At 37.8% G+C, this 20,828-nt stretch overlaps 1 protein-coding gene across 1 annotated transcript; it reads right to left on the reverse strand.

Moving 5' to 3' along the window:
- Positions 1–2,743: 2,743 nt before the first annotated feature.
- Positions 2,744–19,566, reverse strand: LOC114362203 (phosphatidylinositide phosphatase SAC2-like). Its single transcript, XM_028317502.1, has 10 exons — positions 19,558–19,566; positions 14,449–14,633; positions 13,579–13,690; positions 11,009–11,081; positions 10,429–10,621; positions 8,992–9,157; positions 7,611–7,772; positions 6,256–6,326; positions 5,671–5,916; positions 2,744–2,831 (listed from the first exon to the last, which is right to left on the reverse strand). Exons 1-10 carry the CDS (start codon positions 19,564–19,566, stop codon positions 2,744–2,746), a joined length of 1,305 nt encoding a protein of 434 aa, XP_028173303.1.
- Between the last annotated feature and the right edge of the window lie 1,262 nt (positions 19,567–20,828).

Genomic DNA, 20,828 nt, shown 5'->3' on the forward strand with positions numbered 1-20,828 from the left:
TTTCTAGGTGAACAAAGGTTCTAGGTGATCGTTTTAGTCGACGCAATCCACCTTTAAAATGAAGCTAGGTGAAATGGTTCCGAGGTGAGATGAGGACACTAAAAAGACAAATAAATATTTCTATTTCTATTTCACTTTCTTCACCCAGGTGAACAAAGTGGAATGACCCCCCAATAGGCTCCCCGCTCAGCATTTATCCAGACATTCTCGTAAGGGCATGTCAAGAAGCTGGTCTTCCTCGGACGCTCTTGCTTTTGGCATCGCACATCCATGTCGAAGAGACATCGACTCGAGTTTGCTATCCCTCAAAAGGGTGCGTAATGCAGGGAATTACCGTGGTACCTATCTTCAGTTCTGCATTTTTACAATTAAAGAAACAAAAGATAATACCAAAAGTAATATTACTCAGTTTTGTCACAAAAGCCAAATAAAATAAAGGATGGTTTTCTTTATGCAATGCATACCTCATAGTAGTGCATTTTACTACTGTTGTTTATAAACGACACCGCTTTTCCGAATTTCCACGAGGGAAATATTTTTTTTCTTATTTTTCCCATGTTATTTGTCAGTTTTTAAGCCTCATATACAAAGATCATTAAGTTTGGAGATAGTAAAATGTTTCAGGAGTATCTGGGTTAATAAGGGTATTTCTATTTGTACCCACAAAATACAAATACCTATCTACGAGTACCCATGTAAGTACAGCCAAGATTTACAATAACAGTTTGATCTTTAATGAAACCCCCCAGTGAAGGTGGAGTAGCAGGGCGGGCGATAAACTGCTAATTTGGAAGTTTGAGTTTTAAATCTATACTAATATTATAAATGCGAAAGTAAGTCTGTCTGTCTGTCTCTCTTTCACGCCTAAATCACTGAACTGATTATGATGAAATTTGGCATAGAGATAGTTTGAGTATCGGGAAAGGACATAGGATAGTTTTTATCCCGGTTTTTGAAACAGGGACGCGCGCGATAAAGTTTTTCTGTGACAGAAAAAAAACCACGCGGGCGAAGCCGCGGGCGGAAAGCTAGTATAGGTAATAAGTACTGATCGACTTCACAAATCGACGACAAAAAATGTATTTAGCATACGTAATTCCAGATTACAAATCATTCGTATGTTGACGCCAATGAAAAAATACCCGTGTAATATTTCGACGATAATGAGATTAAATCTATGAATAAATGTAATTACTTGTATCAAACGATATCGAATCACAAGGACACAATCGTTCACGCAACTTACACAACTATGTATGTACTTACGATTCTGTATTAAATAAGGAAATATGAAACTACGCCTAATATTCAATACACTTGCCCGTAATCTTAAAATGGCTTTTATTGCGCTGTTTTTAGATTCATAATCCAGCCTATCACACAAGATTTTGAATATTATTCGCACTAATACTACCTATAAATCATTTTATAATATCCTACAAAGTATGTCCAATGTCACAAAATTATTTTTATTCGTATTTTTTCCTAAAAACAAGCCAAAATGTGTATTCTGTACTAAATCATAATTCCACTGATTGAACTATCTATTAAGTATAATTAAGGGGATATCAAAAGCAGGACTTGCGTGATCCGGCACCATAATGACGGCCATGACTTGGCGCAATTGGCGCTATACAGCGTTTATACAGCCGCTATGGAGCTGCTATAGAACCAAGATCCTTTGTAGGCCAAATGAGCTGGATATTTATTGCTCGACGAAGTAGAACAATATGCTAAAAAGGATACTGATGAGCGATAACGTTATTGTACTAATTTAAAATAAAAATAACGCTGAACAATTTGGAAAATAAAATCAAAGGCAGTCAAGACATGTCTATAGTTTGTTCTTATGGCGCCTTAATTTTCTCGCAAACATGAATACCTATTTTATCTTTACCAAACATCTTTGCTTGCATATTAACTATATGCCTTTTAGCTGCCAATACCTATGCCCGCCAAAGGCCCACCTGTCCAGTCTGTCATCGTTAATGCAGTCCAAGCCCAGCAAATATCAAGCATTCGGTATTTATCTAGGCTATACAATCTCGGAATTCGACTGGCCCAAGTGGCAAATACCTGAGAACAATAAAATCATAATGAAAGTGAAATCAGCAGTTTCAGTACTAGTGTATTCTGATTTAGAATCGATAGGAATAATTTTGAAGTGGGATATAATACAGCAGGTTGAGATTTGATGCAGATAAGGCACTATTTCTAAGCCTAGGCACAGATCACCGATTTTTAGTTAGCTGATAGTTGGGTCGGGCTGTTGATCAGTATGGAGATGTATGAAAGTGCGTACATTACACCAATTTGGTACCGATTCTTCATACAATTAGAATCGGGCCCATCTAGCGGCCAACTAAAAGTCGGTGGTCTGGCCAAGGCTTAAGCCCTTGTACAGCTTGTAAGGGACTTTGTTATTGCTGGCAAATACTTGAACATTGAAGTCACAAACTGACACAAAAATCGATATTAATCAGGGCGTAGTAGTAGTGAAAATTTTATAGACATTTTCACTTGTGTCATCAAGTATCTAGTTGAAGAGTTATTTTTAACTGGGCCGGAAGATTTAGCGTGGGCAGGCCTCCCTTTGGTGGACCAGAGACCTGGTGAAGGTCGCGGAAAGAGCCTGGATGCCGGCATCGTAGAACCGATCGTTATGGAAATTCTTTTATTTCGAAGTTGAAACGAACAAACGATCCTACTGTTGAATTCCGCCATTGTGACAAAGCTATCAACTCTACAATCTGCGGTAGGTCAGCATGTCGAAACGGCTGTAAAGCAGAGTTAATGCTCCAGGAACTTCAGCTGGTATAGTGTATGTTGACCTTGAACGTGAAAAAATACTAAATTTAAAGTTACTCATCTGCCATAAGACCTATCTCAGGGTAAAGATGTTCAATACAAATAAGGTCACTTTGAACTTGCTGTATTTAGTGTATTTGTCTCTTGAAACAGAAAAAAGAAGAATAGGGATGGCACTGGGGAGACTTCGCCCGTATTCAAAACATTACTATGAGGTCTCACAGTACGCGTGGACGCACAGGGTCACAAACGAACCAATCATAGAGCTCTATTCAACGCTGTGCGTTCGATTTGCTGCTTCACATAAACAAGCATCGTTTGTGACTACGGGCGTAATTTTCATTTGACCAGTTTTTCTAAAAATGGTGAAATAGTAATGAGAAAAGAAAACATGTCATACATTTTATCTTAGTTTGAAAAGTGTGATATCATTGAATTCATATTTACTTTTACTATGTAATATAATAGTACCAAAACTAGTCGCAAACATTTACAATGGTGTTATTAAAGCTATTTGGCTACTCTATTTCTTATCAGTGGAACTATAAATTGTATCAACTAAAATGAAACTACTACGATAACATAAACATTTATATCTGTTTTTCATTTTATTTTTATAGTACTGCGTACTTTGATGACTTAAAGAGATTAAAAGAATTTCAGTACCTACTACCTGCGTCTTTAGAAATTTTAAGCTCCTTTTCATGGCCTGTATAACCTACTTAACTCCTTTAATGAAATGGTAGTATTTCTAATAGTAACCTCTTTACAATATTTATATTGGTACTCTGCATTTAATCAATTTTTACATAGATCGTTTGCTGATGAAATGAATAAAGTATTAAAGACATAAATAACTTACATACCTATCTGTTAGCACCCCTGTAACCTCTCTACGAGTAAACACGAGGAAACAAAAACAATACTCTTTCTTTTTTTATAAATTGATAAAATACCAATGCGATTATGGTGGATTAGTATAATCAAATTCCGTCCGCATTTACTGCTGCTATTGAGCAATTTTATTATTGAGCCGGAAATTTGGGATAGCGTGAGATTACTGAATAAACGCTCTTCCGCGTATGAAAATATGTGAATTTAAAATACTTGCCTAGAATAATAAGTGCTACCGCACGTTTTAATCTTTTATGGTACCTAACTTAAACAATACTTAAAAGCAGTCATAGAGTTTACAAAGAGGGCATACAATGAGAGAAATAAGTTTGAGCTTCATCAAGTAGTCAATAGATACTGAATTTGTAGTAAATACTGAAGAACAAAGTTAACATCACATTAGGTATTTGTTGTTTTTCTATAGCCATCGGAGTCTGTAAATGTCAAAGTTTCATGAGCGCTCTCTAATCGAGTTACGTATTAACGAAACAAATGTTTTCCTCCGAATTTGCCTTTTAAAGCTTCTACGACTAATTTAACTTTCAACGTCACACAGCACTAAGCGTGTGTTGTAAAAGCTCTTTTTGTTTCGCTCGCCCGATGAAATCTCTTTGCTTCAAAGTAATGAGAATAGACGGCTCGAGTACCCGCACTCTTGACACGACCGAGTCGGCTTGGATGTCACTTAACATTATAATGTGAGATTTAAATTGAGCTGTAAAGTTTAATACGATTAGTCAGATGAGTGTAATTCAGGCAGCGATGATATTAATGACATTCTAACGTGACAACAGATGGGGATAAGATGGGGATTTGAATTGAACTAACTAATCTTGAGATGATTATGTCGTTTAATTATCCGATGATAGAGCTATGAAGACAAGATTGAGCACTATTAGTAAAGGAAGATATTATCATGAACATGACCTTTCCTAAAGGCTTACGAAGGCTTATGTTGTACTGAGATCAGTTTAATCAATTTTAAAGCTATATTTACAGTACATGATAAGCAGTATCATAAATAAATGAATTTTTAAGTTTTATACCATCGGTAAAGACTAAGGTCCAAAGTCCATTGAGATTTACTTTTTTTGTCTGCTACAAAAATGTCTGCTACAAAAATGTCTGCTACAAAAACAGTAAATCTCAATGGACTTCCTTAGTGTTTACCGATGATATAAAGCTTAAAAATTAATTCAGAAAGTTCGTCATTTATCGCAACATTACAATTCCACGTAAAGTTCGCTTATGACTTTAACCATGCCAATATACAGCAAGTACTCAAACAGAACCCCAGTAGGTAGATAGGGATTTCCAGAACGGACCCCTATTAACNTTCTCTACCACACTCATATTAATATTAACAGACATCTAAACGGTTATTGATTGTTAAACCAGTGTACACACGAATATTAAAAGTTATTTGTGTTACGGTGAGGAGGTCGCAACATAACATTAGGGTCTGATTCCGAATTTCCACTTTCAAATAAGGATAAGCTACTGACAAATTATGCATAAGTGAGTCATCTGAGTGTCGATTCATATTTGAACTGGTTTCAGAAATAGAGACTTCAGTTTGGCAGCATTATACACGGTGTTTTTTATAATTGATCAAACAAAAAGGTTGAAATCAACTGCTTAAATACAACTACATACTACTTTTCCTATAGGACCAATATAAAAAAAATATATCCCCTACATACAAACATACAAATGACTGATTGCTGAAGATAATTTGTATGGAAAAGTTTTTTTTTTTCAATTTTTTGAAACCCTTAAGAAAATTTGTTGCATTTGAGCAGTCAAATCAATCCTTTTGATTGATAAAGTATAAAAGTAACACATTGTAACTTTTCATCGAGAAGAAGAATGATAACTAAGCTTCAAGTTAATAGTGAAACGGAATCTGACCCAATAAAGCGATAACATAACTTGAGAAAAACTTTGCCAATATCAATACAAACTGACCTCCCCAATCCGTATGCAATTTCAGCCGTCGCAAACTCAGTAGCCAATGGATGTCCAAAGTAACTTGGCATCAACTCTAACTTAGGCCTTTCAGTGTCCATATTCTCAAATACCATCATGGACGCCGTTTTTAAATCGCGCCAAAAGTCGTCTATTTCGTCTATGGCCGCCATATTGACAGGCTGCCCGAGAGCGATGTCTATGGCGCACTGCGTCAGTGCGTCATTGAAATGACAGATGATGAATCTGTGATAGGAAAAATACACAGCTTTCAACATTGTTCGTATAAAGCAGAGTCTTCGGCGCGTTTTGCCCTACACAATCAACAAAAATATCTCAACATTCAACAAAATGGCCTACTAAAAATGTTGAGTGTTGACATGTTGATTGTGTAGGACAAAACACGCGTTGGAGACCCGGCTTTACGTAGTTCGAGGGTATTTATTGAGTATGCATTCTATGCATACTCCGTCTTAGATTTCATCATCACCTGATGATGAATTATTTGTTTGTGGCGAGTGGCAAACAATAAATAGTCGAAGGCAGTAAATCCTTGAAGGTGGCCGAAGTGATTGTCCACGGTACCTGTTAGCTGACGCGACGCCATCTTTCATCATGCCGGTGAATTTTCTTTCGCCTGTCCTTGTGTAATCGCCCTGAAACAAAAAACATAATATTATTATGTATTAGTTTGATTTTTTTAGCCGTGGCTATCGTGGCCTAGTGGACGTTTTTTTTTATGGAACAGGAGGCAAACGAGGAGACGGATCACTAGTGAGCGCATAAAAAAGTGTCATGTATGTCGGATTATACAGTAGAGGAAACTTTCAAGAACTAAAATTTTAATATGTTTTTTAAAGTGCTCACTAGTGAGGACGTTTGATGTAAAATCACACTAAGCCCTCTGATGATGCGCCCAGCAGCTAGCGAAGCTCTTAGAAACTATCAAGGCTGTGGTGGCTGTTAGTGGCCTTTATGGCCACCATTGGCTATCATGGCCAACATTGGCTATCAATGTCTCTCATGATACCTGAATTAAAATTAAGAAAATTAGATGATTTCAGGAAATTTAAGTACTATTTTAACTTTGCTCGTTTGGAAGTTCGCTGTAATAAAAAAGTACCTTCAGCGCCTTGGTACCAGCGTACTGCCTTGAGTATTGTATGGAGTATCTACCAGTAGCTCGATAGTGTGGCTCTATGTAGTTATAGTGTCTAGTTATCATGATGAGTCACAGTGGCTGTAAGTGGCTATCGGTAGATATCAGTGGCCACCATGAAACTTATGGTTACAATGGCTGTGTGATTGCATACCTTCAGCGCCTTGGTCCCCTCGTATCGGTCATTATGGTGTCGTGGCTATCATGCTAGCTGACAGTGGTTGTAAGTGGCTATAAGTGGCTATCGCAGCCATCGTGGCTATCGTGGCCACTGTGGCTATAGTTGCCTGATAGTGGCTATCATGCTGACTGACAGTGGTTGTAAGTGGCTATCGGTAGCTACTATGACTGTGGTGGCTATGTGAGTACCTTCAGCGCTTTGGTGCCGGCGTACTGCCTGGACACCACGTCTCCGTTGTCGGCCCACATGGTGAGGAAGGCGTGGCGCAGCGCCGGCGGCAGGCCGCAGCCAGGAGTCCCTAATCCCAACCGGCGCAGCTGGAGTCTAGCAGTGGCTATCGTGGCTTTCAGACACTTTGGTGTCGTGGCTATCGTGGCTTTTGGTCACTATGGTGTCGTGACTAAGAGTGGCTTTCGGTTACTATGGAGTCCCGGCTACCATGCTGACTGACATTGGCTATCGGTGGCTATCAGTGGCTATCATGGGCCACTGTGGCTGTCATGGGCCACTGTGACTGTCATGGGTCAATGTGGCTCCCATAGTTACTGTGGCTATCACGGGCCACTGTGGCTATCATGGCCACTGTGACTATGCGAGTACCTTCAGCGCCTTGGTGCCGGCGTACTGTCTGGACACGACGTCTCCGTTGTCGGCCCACATGGTGAGGAAGGCGTGGCGCAGCGCCGGCGGCAGGCCGCAGCCCGGAGTTCCTAATCCCAACCGGCACAGCTGGAGTTCTAGCACGTATTTCGCTATCGCAGTCTGTAAAAAATACAAAATTTTGACTGGAATTTGCAGAACTTACGGCGATGGGGCAACAAGGTTCTGGAAAGCGAAGCGTGGGACGTCCACCCTCAAGGTAGTCGACTTCATAAAGGTAGCAGGAAGGCGCTGGATACAGGCCGCTACCAACCGGTCAATATGAAAATCATTGGGGAAAGCCTATGTTCAGCAGTGCTGCCGTGCTAGTGACATCAGCAGCAACTCCAATATTTTGCTGTTAAAAACTCTTGTCAGCTCATCTAAAAGAGCTCATTCATTATAGTCTTGCCAAAAAATTGAGTTACGGCTAGCACGGCAGAGTGGACGTCCTATGGCTGAAATGATGAGACTGGAAATTATATTAATTAATACCTATCTTATTTATCCCGCTAGAGAAAGGTCGCCGTTTCAATCAAAGCATGTCCAAAATGGTCCCGCATTTAGGCGTCACGCGATCTTGACCAGATCGTCGATCCTCTGAGCACGATCATGGGTATAGTGGCTGTCAGTGGCCATCATATCACTCACCTGAACAACGTTAGTCCTGTCCAAACAGTCGATGCAATTCACCCTAAAGACGCCATTCTGCGCACAGATCAAGCCGCGGTCATCGCGCCAACAGAAACGCATCTCGCCAATGATGTCTGCGATCGCCTTAATATCCCACACAGCGTGGCTATGATAGCCATCAGTGCTACCAGTGACTATCGGAGCTCTGGGTTCCTATCATGGCTGTAAGGGCTGTTAGTGGCTATCAGTAGCTATAGGTGGCTATCCGTGCCCATCGGTGGCTATCAGTGGCTTTAATGGCTGTAATGACTATCAGTGGCTATAGGTGGCTATCAGTGACCATCGGTATCTGTCAGTGGCTGTCAACGGTTATGGTTGGTAAAGCTTACCTGAACAACATTAGTCCTGTCCAAACAGTCGATGCAATTCACCCTAAAGACGCCATTCTGCGCACAAAATAAATAAGGCCGCGGTCATCGCGCCAACAGAAGCGCATCTCGCCGATGATGTCTGCGATCGCCTTGATATCCCACAAAAGCGTCGCTATCTGTGGCTATCATTACCATCAGTGCTACCAGTGACAATCGGAGCTCTTGGTAACTATCATGGATTTGGTAGCTATCAGTGGTCATCAGTAGCTAAAGGTTGCTATGAGTGGCCATCGGTAGCTGTCAGTAGCTATTAGTGGCTATCAATGGCTATCACTCACCTGAACAACGTTAGTCCTGTCCAAACAGTCGATGCAATTGACCCTAAACACTCCATTCTGCGCACAGATCAAGCCGCGGTCATCGCGCCAACAGAAGCGCATCTCGCCGATGATGTCTGCTATCGCGTTGATAAGGATGCTCACGTTTTCGTAGTGCATGCCGCGGCTGGGGGAAAATGAGCTTTATTGACAAGGAGAAAGTGGTGCTTTTCTTATGTAGATTGAATGTAGCACGTGCCGCAGTTGGGGAAAAATAAGCATAAGAGTTTCTGCAGACTACAGACCTTTCTTCCAATAGTTTAGTTGGGCTGTTAATCAATATGGGCATAGTCAAGCCATGTATTCATTAAGCAACATTTGTTGATAAACACTGTTTATAAACTGTTCATAAACAATGTTTCATAATGTTTCATCATCTCTGTAAACAGTTTATAAACAGTTCATAAACATAGGTGATGAAACATTGTTTATGATACATATTGCCGTGCTCCCCGCTATGAGTGGAGAGCAAGTGTGGACGGCCAAGTTTCAGAAACCTGTGTTTATGGTAAACTTGTTTCACACTGGTCATAAACAGTTTATCAACAAATGTTTATTTTTTTATTTATTTATATTAGGGAAACAAACAATTTTGATATACAGACAAATAATCACACAAAAAATAGGACAGAAATCAGCAAAGTTTCCACAGCTAAAATGAATACAGAGTGCAGACTAAAAATTAATTAAATAGTAATAAATTATACATTAATTTCTAAATGTCAAATAAATACGGTGTCAATAAATACATGAATGAATACATGGCTTTATAGTGTTTATAGTCATAAATTATTAGATGTTTATTGCATCATGTTGGTACATTTTACATGCAAGCTGGATAGTGCGAACGTTACACCGATTTGGTATCGGCCGATTTCTCATACGAATTAGAAGCCGAAAAAACTTTCGGTCGGCAAAAAGTCCAAGGGAAATGATGCTTTTCTTACAAAGATTTTATGTAGGGTATACTGTGGCTGGAGAAAATATCCTTTACGAGTATTGACTAGAGTAGTGTACTACTCTGGCCCTTATACAGGGTGGCCTTGGAGTTGATGTTCAAAGCTAGCATTTGGATGCCTTATAACGAAGAACCCAAATCACCCCCATGTTATATTCTACGATTTTGATTCGTTACTTAGAAACTGTTCATAAACAATGTTTCATCATCTCTGTAAACAGTCCATAAACATAGGCGATGAAACATTGTTTATGATACATGTTGCCGTGCTCCCCGCTATGAGTGGAGAGCAAGTGTGGGCGGCCAAGTTTCAGAAACCTGTGTTTATGGTAAACTTGTTTCACACTAGTCATAAACAGTTTATCAACAAATGTTGCCTAATGAATTATTTAAAAAAATCTGTCATATAAAGACAAAATTTCAAATCAATACCAACTCACCAATACTCATGGAAGTCGAACGTAGCGTATATGATATCCGGGCTGTTATACTTCAGCACATGGTTGCCATACGTCTCCCATATGATCCGCTCTCTTCCCTGCTGCTCCACTAAGTTCACAATGCACACTTGCTTGTATATGTTCAGTTCTTCCTGGAAATGGTTCTTGAAGGCTGCGTGAGATTCCTCTTCGGCTGTTAGAGGGAGAAAGAGATATGGAATCGAATGAAGTAACGACATAATACGAGTATCTTTATATGATGCTCATTATAAAATATTCTGCCCTGTAATTTATTTATTAATGAAAGGCATACACAACGGGTGAGTCAGGAGAAAAAATAGTACAATAGTAATTCATCTACTAAATATTGAAATTCGTCATTTAATTCACATTATGACATATTTGCTTACAAAAACCTCAATCTACGAGTATGCTTGAGATTGGATCTAGTTTTGAAACCCATTTATTCCAGACGAAAACTTAAACGATTGTTGCAGAATGTTTCGATCATTATGTCTCTAGATAATCAAAGAAAAAACAGAACATGTACATAATAATGTGAAATATAAATAATACAAACATCTATCAAGGCGAGGAGGCGGCCTGAACTTGTAGTCTGGTTGGCTCCAAAATATGGGCACCGATCCGCGCACCTGTGAAAAGAAAGGAAAGAACTTTAATGATTTCCCATCAGAATCCTATTTATGTTGTTGATTCACAATCCTACTTATAATATTATAAATGCGAAAGTTTGTATGGATGTCTGGATGTTTGTTACTCTTTCATGCAAAAACTACTGAACGGATTTTGATGAAACTTTACAGTATTATTGTTTATAACCCATAATATAACTTAGAGGCTATAATTTATGACGATATGTGACAAACCAAATTTCACGCGGGTGAAGCCGCGGGCAAAAGCTTAGTACCTACATAATAAAATCGTTTTGCATTTTTTGGCTGAATTATAGATTTATTTTAGCATAAAACCCCGTCAAAAGATAAAAAGATAAAAAGTTTATTGTTTAGCTACGAAACTGAAATATTTTTTGCATTTTGTATGGAGAACATAAAAACTAATGCAGAGTTCATAAATTTGTATCAAACAACCAAATACACAGGGTAACGGACGGTGGATGTCTTTGACCATAACACATACAAAAAGCCTTTCAAAACGGTATCCCAATTCGGACACTGGTGTAACAAAACTAATCGGCGCACGTTCAAAACCAACAGCGCATGACTGTAACTGTAGAAAGGCGTTTTACTTTCTACGAGTGAAACTTATAATAATACTTAACATGACTCGGGTGCAATTTACAAGATTAATACATAAAATGGTGTAAAATTTAACGTCTGTAGGTAGGTATACATAATGCATGTATTTCCTTTTTATTTGTGAAATAAAATATATCTATGAGGCTACGATACAATCATAAGCTTGTATGTATAAAAGTTTGAATCGAAGTCAAATGTAGCTGAATACCTATACAATAAATTATTACCTACTGTAGGTAATATTAATTTTATGTTAATTGATATATTTATAATTTGTTTCCTATAGCCTTCACGCCTCATGACTTAGCATAAATTATACGCGATTTGTAGCAATGAATATGAACTATACAGATTCAAAATCCATTTATTCTTATAATGTAATAGGAAATTAATGAAATAAATTGAAATGTCTGTTAGATCATTACACATTGGGTTATTTTGTGACATGATGACTCATGACACAACTATTATTTTGTAGGTATTGTAATTAGATATGGTTATTTTATTCATTCGTAATTTTGCATGGTATGCTCTGCTTACTATGGGGTACTGACCTCATTGTGAGATAAATATAATTTTGGCTTGATATGCAAGGTTCAAAATGGCATACATGCATAATATTATAGCCTGACCAGGAACATAAAAACCCTGGCATAGAGGCGCGTCAATCGCATTTGATAGTGCAACACTGAGTACAGTCGTACCTGTGTTAAATTAATAGGCTAACTTTATGTATCAGGATTCAGGATTACGGGCTAATTTGATATTTTCATAAATTAACCAAAAAATATTATTATAGGTAACCTGGTTTAAATAAATTAAATGAAACCATCAATTGAGCTAGTAGGATTTATTTTATTATTCATCAATAATCAAATTCAGAACTTGAATATTCAACTGCAATGTTTGGTCATGAACGCTTCAAACTCGGTATTTCTTTCCCAATTCCATAAAATTCAACACTTAGAAAGTGACAGAAAATTTTAAAATAGGTAGTTGAAACAAACCACAGCTAATTTTCATAGTGGACTGTACTATACGATAAACATGACAGTCAATTTGACAACCTTTGTCGGAAACATTATTCAATGAAAATATTGTCCGAACCCTTAGTATTTCTCTTCGACAAATACTTTAACACATTGTGAACCACTTTTCTTTCACGACTATAAAAAGATTTTAGCAATTTAATTCACAAAATCAATTGCGCACATTTAAAATAAAGTTTGTTTACACTTTGACAGCAATAGACTGACATGCAAGGTGACATGTCAATGAAGTTTTCAGTTACTGTTGCCATTAAAAGAAATTAGTACCATTAGTTTTCCGCAACATGGCGAGGGTTTTTATGTTCCTGGTCAGGCTATACCATAATTATTATGGTACATAATTAAATAATGTACTAGATTGATAGCTGTTGGAATATACTACAGCGACTATTTTGCTCTGTGGCCGTAATAGCAATACCCCAGTGTGTGTATATCCAGCTAGGTGTTTGTATTTTAAATTACTCGTTAGTAAGGTTCAAAATGAAATATCTACACGAATACCCTATGAATGCTGTCAGAACAGACTAAACTTGAAGTTTATCACGTTCAAAGTGACGTATAAGCACTCAATGAATTGCTAGTGTGAGGTTCAAAACGACATAAGTGCACAAAAGTGGCTCTGTGAATACTGTCAGAACAGTCTATGGAAATGATTTGCTGTCTCGACATAGTTCGCCGGGTTCAATACCGTAAAAGTTTGAACTTTATCACGTATTACTTATTATCAAGGTTCAAAGTGACATATCAGCATTAGCCGGGTTAGAAGTCACTGTGGTTATACTTTTGCTCTTAATTACTTTGTATTAAGGTTCAAAACGACATACCTGCACGAAGGAAGCTCTGTGAATGCTGTCAGAACAGACTATGGAGACGATTTGCTCTGTCTCCACATAGTTCGCCACTTTGCCACCGGGTTCGATGCCGCGGCGGTTGTACCTTTGAAAATAATTAAAGTTGATTTTAAAAAGCGCTTTGACGTGTCCCGAATCAGCTTACTCTACCACCATTTCGGGACAACTTTAGATAACCCAACATAAACTGTCTTTGGATTTTTGCGCCTTAAAAGGAGAAAGGGCCGATTCCAAATAAATTGGGAAATGGTAAAGTAGAAGAAGAAGAAGAACTTAACTTAAGCTGTAGCAAGATGATAAATCTTAAAAATTTTGTATTGCTTCTTACAAAGCAATGTGAACCTGACTTTATAAGCAAATTCAAAGTATAGCCATTTATCATCTGACTATTTAAACTTGCTTTTTTATTTTTTTAGGAAAAATAGAAGCATTTACTGCGAGATTCGAATGTTCTATTCTCATATTGTTCACACAGCAACACACCAGAAAAACTGCGATTGCTAAACATTATAAACCAATAAACATTATGGCATCTTGTGCAGTAGAAATAAGATCTATTTTAGAGTAAAAATGTATGTTGTTATTTAATTTTTAGCATTAGGGGATGCATCTCAAACTAATTTGATTAAACCCAACATTGATGAAACAAACGCTGGCCGTAACAGCGTATTACACTTGAAAATTTCGACGGGTTCATCCAGTGTCTAAGTAGCTCAGTTAGAAGAGCAGTCGCCCGGCAAGCGGAAGGTCGTGGGTTCAATTGCCGCCTTAGGCAGTTCGATTTTTTCAAGTTATTTATAATTTAAAAAAAGTATGTTGAATACAGCATATTTCTTTACTCACCTAGTGCCGGCCTGGTACCGCGACCGCCGTGAAATCAAGCCCAAAGTAAAGGTCTCATCGCACGAATTAGTGTTGGTCAGAGACTCAGTGTTCAGTGGGTTGCTGTCTGCGGGCTCCACCGCTATTTGTGACAGGTGGACGTAGCCTTGGATGATGGGGAGCACCCACTGATCGCATTTGGGACTCTAAAAAGTATTTCATCATCAATAACGATAGAAGCCACGATAGTAGAACGGAGAAGGGGTCGGACTGGCCGACTCGTGGTCCGGGGAACCGCCGCCGCTCGACTATTGTGGTGAGCTCACTCGTAACACAAGAATATTTAGCATAGTACGAGGGGCTAACGGGACTATAAGTAATTTGTGCAATTAGAAATTAACCTACTAATAATCTTAAAAAAAAAAACAACATTAGGTCGTTTGGCGGAATAAAGCGCTTATTAGCAAAATACTNTCTTTTTGTTTTTTTATGATAAAAATGTTATAATACATATTTTCAGCTCAGAGCATTTCTTAAACCTAATTAGCATACGTAAATAATCAATATTAAATATTAAATTCCACCTAAAAAAATGTTGAATGAAAATTTTATCACTTTGTATATTGGGGTGTGTCATACCCCACCTGGTACGGGACGTAACTTTTAGTCACCTCGTACACGGAGGGTTAATAGGTGCGCGGGCGACGAGAAATTGCGATCAAATTGTCGTTTCCTGGGCGCTGATCGAGTCTCCCCCCTTTTCCTGACGCTCCAGTTGATTAGCCCTTTTGGAGGGTTTTCAGATGCTAATATGGGAATTCGTACTGTTTGGACGAACGCCAGATACAGTCAGCGTCAAATACTCGTAGTTCATGACACCCAAAGTGGGCAAAAAGTTGACAACCTTATTCCAAATGGCATGTATTTAAATGATCTTTTTAAATTAGCAAAAACGGCAAATAAAAAAATCTAAATGGTCATCTATTTTAATGATTGATCCTCTTTCTTTGAGACATAAAATAAATGAAATCGATCGATATTTTAACCTCTTTTGAACTACGCAAAAAAAATTTGAGATGTAAAAATTATATCTGATCGTTACTTGTTGGTCCTCAAAAATAAAAGAAATGAGCACCAAATATTCAATATTGTGATACTTTTTTAAATAATTCGATTTGTAATAATTATTTTTTGTCTATATCAAATAATCTTCAAAATAATTATGTTATGGTACTTATTTTTATTAAGTTGTAGTCAAAGGATGGAAACTATTTAAAGGCACTTGATGTTTAAAGATTTTTTTTTATTAAAAATCATACTTAACACGTTCACACTGCGTTATCGGGTCGAATTGACCTTAGGTGCTGGATGCATTGGTGCGGGATTGATATATTCGGTCTTTTCAGTAGTACGAAATATAAATATTGTTTTGCAATTGTTTCGTCAAACACAGTAAATATTTGAAAAAAAAAACTTATCAGGTCCTTACGACCCGATGTCGCACTAAAAGTAAACAAATATCGTTTAGTGCTTTTATCGTGTCTAATCGACCCGTTGACAGATGACTTTATGGTCACTGATCACGGTCGAGATCGGTATACTAAGAGAAAATCAACCTTGCGATTTGAAAAAAATAAAGAGGTAAAAATTATGATGTCGGGTTCAGGGATGTCAGAAGTAAGAAATTATTTTACATAGCGCCTCTAGTCCCAAACTAAGCAAAGCTTGTAATTTAAACAAACATGGCAATGTACCATTCTGCTTGCTTATTGGCCGCTAAGCCCTTGGCCAACTCAGTAACCAATGACGGACGATTGTCACTCAACCACAAAGTACCGCGTAAATTAAAAGATATTTTTTAATTAAAAATATTAACCAATAATATTTTTTGTTAGATCAAATATATTTTAAAGTTAAGTTATACATAGATCGAAATGTATTTATTAGGTGATCAATATTAAAAGGCAAACTTGATATAAAAATCATCAAATTAACAAAATTAAAGATCAATAACTAAAAAAGAGGATCAAATATTATTTTTGTTTACCAAATATTGAAAGAGTATACTAAACATAAATATTATGTTACCTTTAATGAAGATCATTCATAATTTATCCGTAGATCAACTAATATAGACCCAATAATTAATATAAAGATAAAATATAATAAAAAACATCATTTATTTTTAAAAGTGCACATACAAAAAAGATCAATTAGTTTTTAGAGGATCAAATAATATTGTCCCATTGTTTATTGCGTTGTAAAAACATTTATAGCTCTTTATTGAAATATGCGATGCCGGGAAACAGCTGTAATATTTATAACGAAATTAAGGTATTTATGCGTAACAGAAACTGATAACGTTATATTGATAATAACGTCACGGAAGCCGTTTTTTACGTTATTAATTTTATTGACTTGGACACGTTAATACCAGAGTTCACCAACAGACGCAACAGTAAAATTTTCCTCAATATTTAAATATTGTGCTTGTTATTACACTCGCAGACTGGCAAACACAATGTTGTATTTATTAATATTAAAAAGCATTTTAATAATCTCTGTCGATGGTAAATAATGTTTAGGCGAAAAATAAGTAATTTAAGAGAAAAAGAAATATTGAGAAAACTTTTAAGAAACTAACGCCCTTATTCTCACAGTGCGCGTGGACGCACAGGGTGACACGTGAACCAATCACAGAGCTCTATTCAACGCTGTGCGTTCGATTTTCTGCTTCACTTAAGCAAGCATAGTTTGTGAATAATTATAATACATCTTAGAATTAGTCCTGAGACGAAACAAAAATTTTGCAAAGAAAAGTAGACCTCACATAGTGGTTACTTTTTTGCTGACCCGAATCAGGAGAGTCCTCCAGTTGACCGAGAGTCGCGGTTCGAGTCCTGTTGACGACACTTGAAAATGATACTGTTACTATCGGCAAATCGCTCGACGATGAGAGTTTTCTCCCTTACGCCATTTTCTCCTTGTAACAAGTTATTTTTGGCGGAACTCGTGTTCCCATTTCAATGGCCCTTACCGAAATTTTTAACACCAATGCTGATAATTCTGAAAGAACTCTGTTCCTAACGAAATCTGCATCTTAGATAATGGAACAACAAGTTTTAGCAAAATGTAAATGAAATTTTACAATATTATAAGTTTGGAAATCACACATTTTAAAGCGTGTGTGTGCTTGCCTAAAGTGTTGAACTTGAAACGAAAGGCCCGCATAAAGAAGGAACGCATGCCTGACATGAGATATCAGTCCAGCCTGTAGACCTTTTATCGTATGTACATAGCTATTGCTTGCTTGCTTATGATAGGTTAATGGTGAACGAAAAGGTTTCATCTAGGCTACATGAGGGACAATTGGGCTCGATTGATCGCGGATGCCTATGGTATTCGCCTTCTAACCGAACCACTTTATAACGCCGGAAGACATTGCGTGGTTTTTATTGGATCTACCTTCTGATTACAGCTTAGGGCCCAAGAGCCCGCATAACCCCTAGCGCCTGCGGTCAGCGTCCCATTATACAGTTTTCTATCCAAAAAAGTGTAGTCTAGCTATTCTAATACAACCATTCGAGCATTGCAATCTCAAAAGGGCTTATCGAGCCATTATCTAACACTTTTTACAGACGATTACTTTCAAATTGTATCAAGCCCGTTGCTTTAAAAAAGCTGATGCTCCAACCTGCAGTCACGATCAGCGCCCGGGGCAGCCGCCATTACCGGAGGCGACCTTGCACGACTCTGGATTCGATAATCTACCAATCGTACTTGCGGTGCGGAGATCGGGTCTAACGGTACTCTTGGACGTGGACACAGATTGAAGTACAGAAGCGATCATACATTAGGCGCTAGGGTTGTGGTTTGTACCTACGAAAGAGTGTACACTTCTTAGGAGGAATATAGGATGGAATAGATGTGACTTTACAGAATGCTGAATTTGTTAATTTACTTTATAGCTCAAAAAATATTCTTTATTAAAGTATCTAAATATCTAAGGAAGTAGTTTTGGACGTAAACATAGCTGAAAAAACTGAAAAGATAACGTTTCAGTCAGACGCAATGCCAACCGTTTATCTTTAAGTAGATCTTGGAATGGAAATGAAATGTTATTGGTAACAAAGAAGCAAAATAAAGATATCACTTTAAATCTCATCCATGATGAGGATACGATCATCAGTCTTGCCTGGTTAAAGAGGATCGTTTATCATCATCATCAGAATTTATTAACATCGTGTGTTCTTATTATCTTTTTGATAATGTTAGGCAGAATACATCCGTTTACGAACCCTAAGGGACGATCCATCTATCAGCTATTTCATCTATGTCCACAGTCAAACTATCCATCGGCTAACTGTACCCAGTTTGCGCAGTGTCATGTCGGCGTGATAAGCAGACGCGATGTAGCGAGCGAGATTAAAGCTCGGCCTGATAACGCTGTTGTCTTTGAGACGGAGCCTGTAGGGCCTGTTTGAAGGGATAGGGATAGTACTGCGTTAGTGGCATGTTTGGCTTTGTGGTATTTGGTGAAGGTAAGGTGCCGTTTGTTTGAGAGTAGGGTAAGGGTAGTCGAGACTTTTTGAATATGATCTATTTCGAATTTATTTTTCACATTTGTTACTGCTGAAATGTAGTTCATCTATAAACTTGGTTAATCGATTGTACAAATATGTATATTTATAATAATCCTAAGCCTTACTTTATATGCCTCCTTCTTATGTTTTCTAAATGACCTATGTTTTGAAATAAAATTATATTTTTATGTCAAGGCAAACCACAGAATAAAATAGCTGTCCTCCATCTACTTTTTTTTTTTGGAAAATCTTTATGACATTTTTGTACATCATCATCATTTCAGTTCAGCCACTGCTGAACTTAGGCCTTCCCCAATAATTTCCAGATTAGCCAAATTTTTTTACATCAAAATATAATGTAGGTACATGGTGACTGACACTATAATTTCGAAATCCGTTAATAACTTTACCTTGGCTTGATATTATGTTTGTCGGCAGAGTGTAACGAATGAGCGACGCCACTGTACCTCAATTATAAAAACCGCAGCCGTCAGAAAGGTCGTCCAAATATAGGCTTTGCTCTACCCTGTCCATGGCTTTACTGTACCCTGTCCATTCTTAATGCATTAACCCTTAATGCGATTTGTGGCCACATCCAATTAGGCGCGGAGAGTTGGAATGCGCGGTCGTAGGGAATTCCTGTCACGCCGATAATAAGGCTCCGCGCACAACGGGCCACTGACCACAGCCACCTGTGGCTGGCGTCAAGCTGTTTACATGAGTTTTAACAGTGTATCGATAAGCGCAACATACGACGTGTCCACCCATTAGGTGCATAACCGACGTCATAAAGGCAGCTGAAGCCACTGGATGTAGACTACTACCAACCGGCCAATTTGGAAATCATTGGGGGAGGCCTATGTTCAACAGTTGAATAATGATGATGATAACAGTGCAGTGTCCACGACACGCCACCTGTGGCGGCCACTCATGGTTAGTCAGTGTTACCGGGCGGCCATTCGATATATAAATCTATTACAAATTGTAGCAGCCACTGATATCTAGTAGCAACCATCGACCACTCGTGGCAGCTACTACCGACGATCATCGTTCCCGCGGTACTAAAAGACTAAAAGACATGACGCACGACAGTCACCAGTGGCTGTGATCAGTAGTCCGTTTGCGCAGAGCCTATCCTCGTGACAGCATAATACACTAGCTTACGGCATACTTACACGAAACCAGCACACGGCTCTGAAACAAGATCAATTTTGTGTTAACACAGTTCTTACGTGTAAGTATTATTTGCCGATATGTAACGTTACTTCAATTTAATGGGTCTATTAGAATTATATCAAGATTATTCTCTTTGCGTTATTATATTGTAGTAAGTGTTAGATACTTACTCAGCAAATAACAATAATGATCAAAGCTTACATTGTCTATTATGAAACGTTTTCTTTTTGGTACTACGAGTATGTTTCATCAATAAAAGCATGGTTTTTCCGGCGTTCAAGCATTAGACAAATGAACCATTCCTATTATTTCACAAGGCAGCAGATTTAACGACGTAAATGAAAATTGTGAATCGTTCAAACGCGAACGTTCCGTTCATTCAATGATAATTTTTATATCCGTCCTTATTTTTCGGAACAATTCTTTATATTCTTTACCTACACATAGACCCGAAAAAGAAAAATTCACCGAGTTATAAATGATGTTATTTCACTTGTATTATCAGAAACTCCGAATAAATTGAACGATTTATTTGTTCGATTTCCGCACGTGTTCCGATTACAAAGAGTCTACATATAAAATCGTAAGTAGGTTAAGAGTAAAAGTGTGGTTTATTTTGGTTTGAACTTATTGATTGTACGG

Source organism: Ostrinia furnacalis, unplaced genomic scaffold, assembly GCF_004193835.3.
Source record: "Ostrinia furnacalis isolate ACB-3 unplaced genomic scaffold, ASM419383v2 OfSCF0389, whole genome shotgun sequence".
Lineage (NCBI taxonomy): Eukaryota > Metazoa > Arthropoda > Insecta > Lepidoptera > Crambidae > Ostrinia > Ostrinia furnacalis.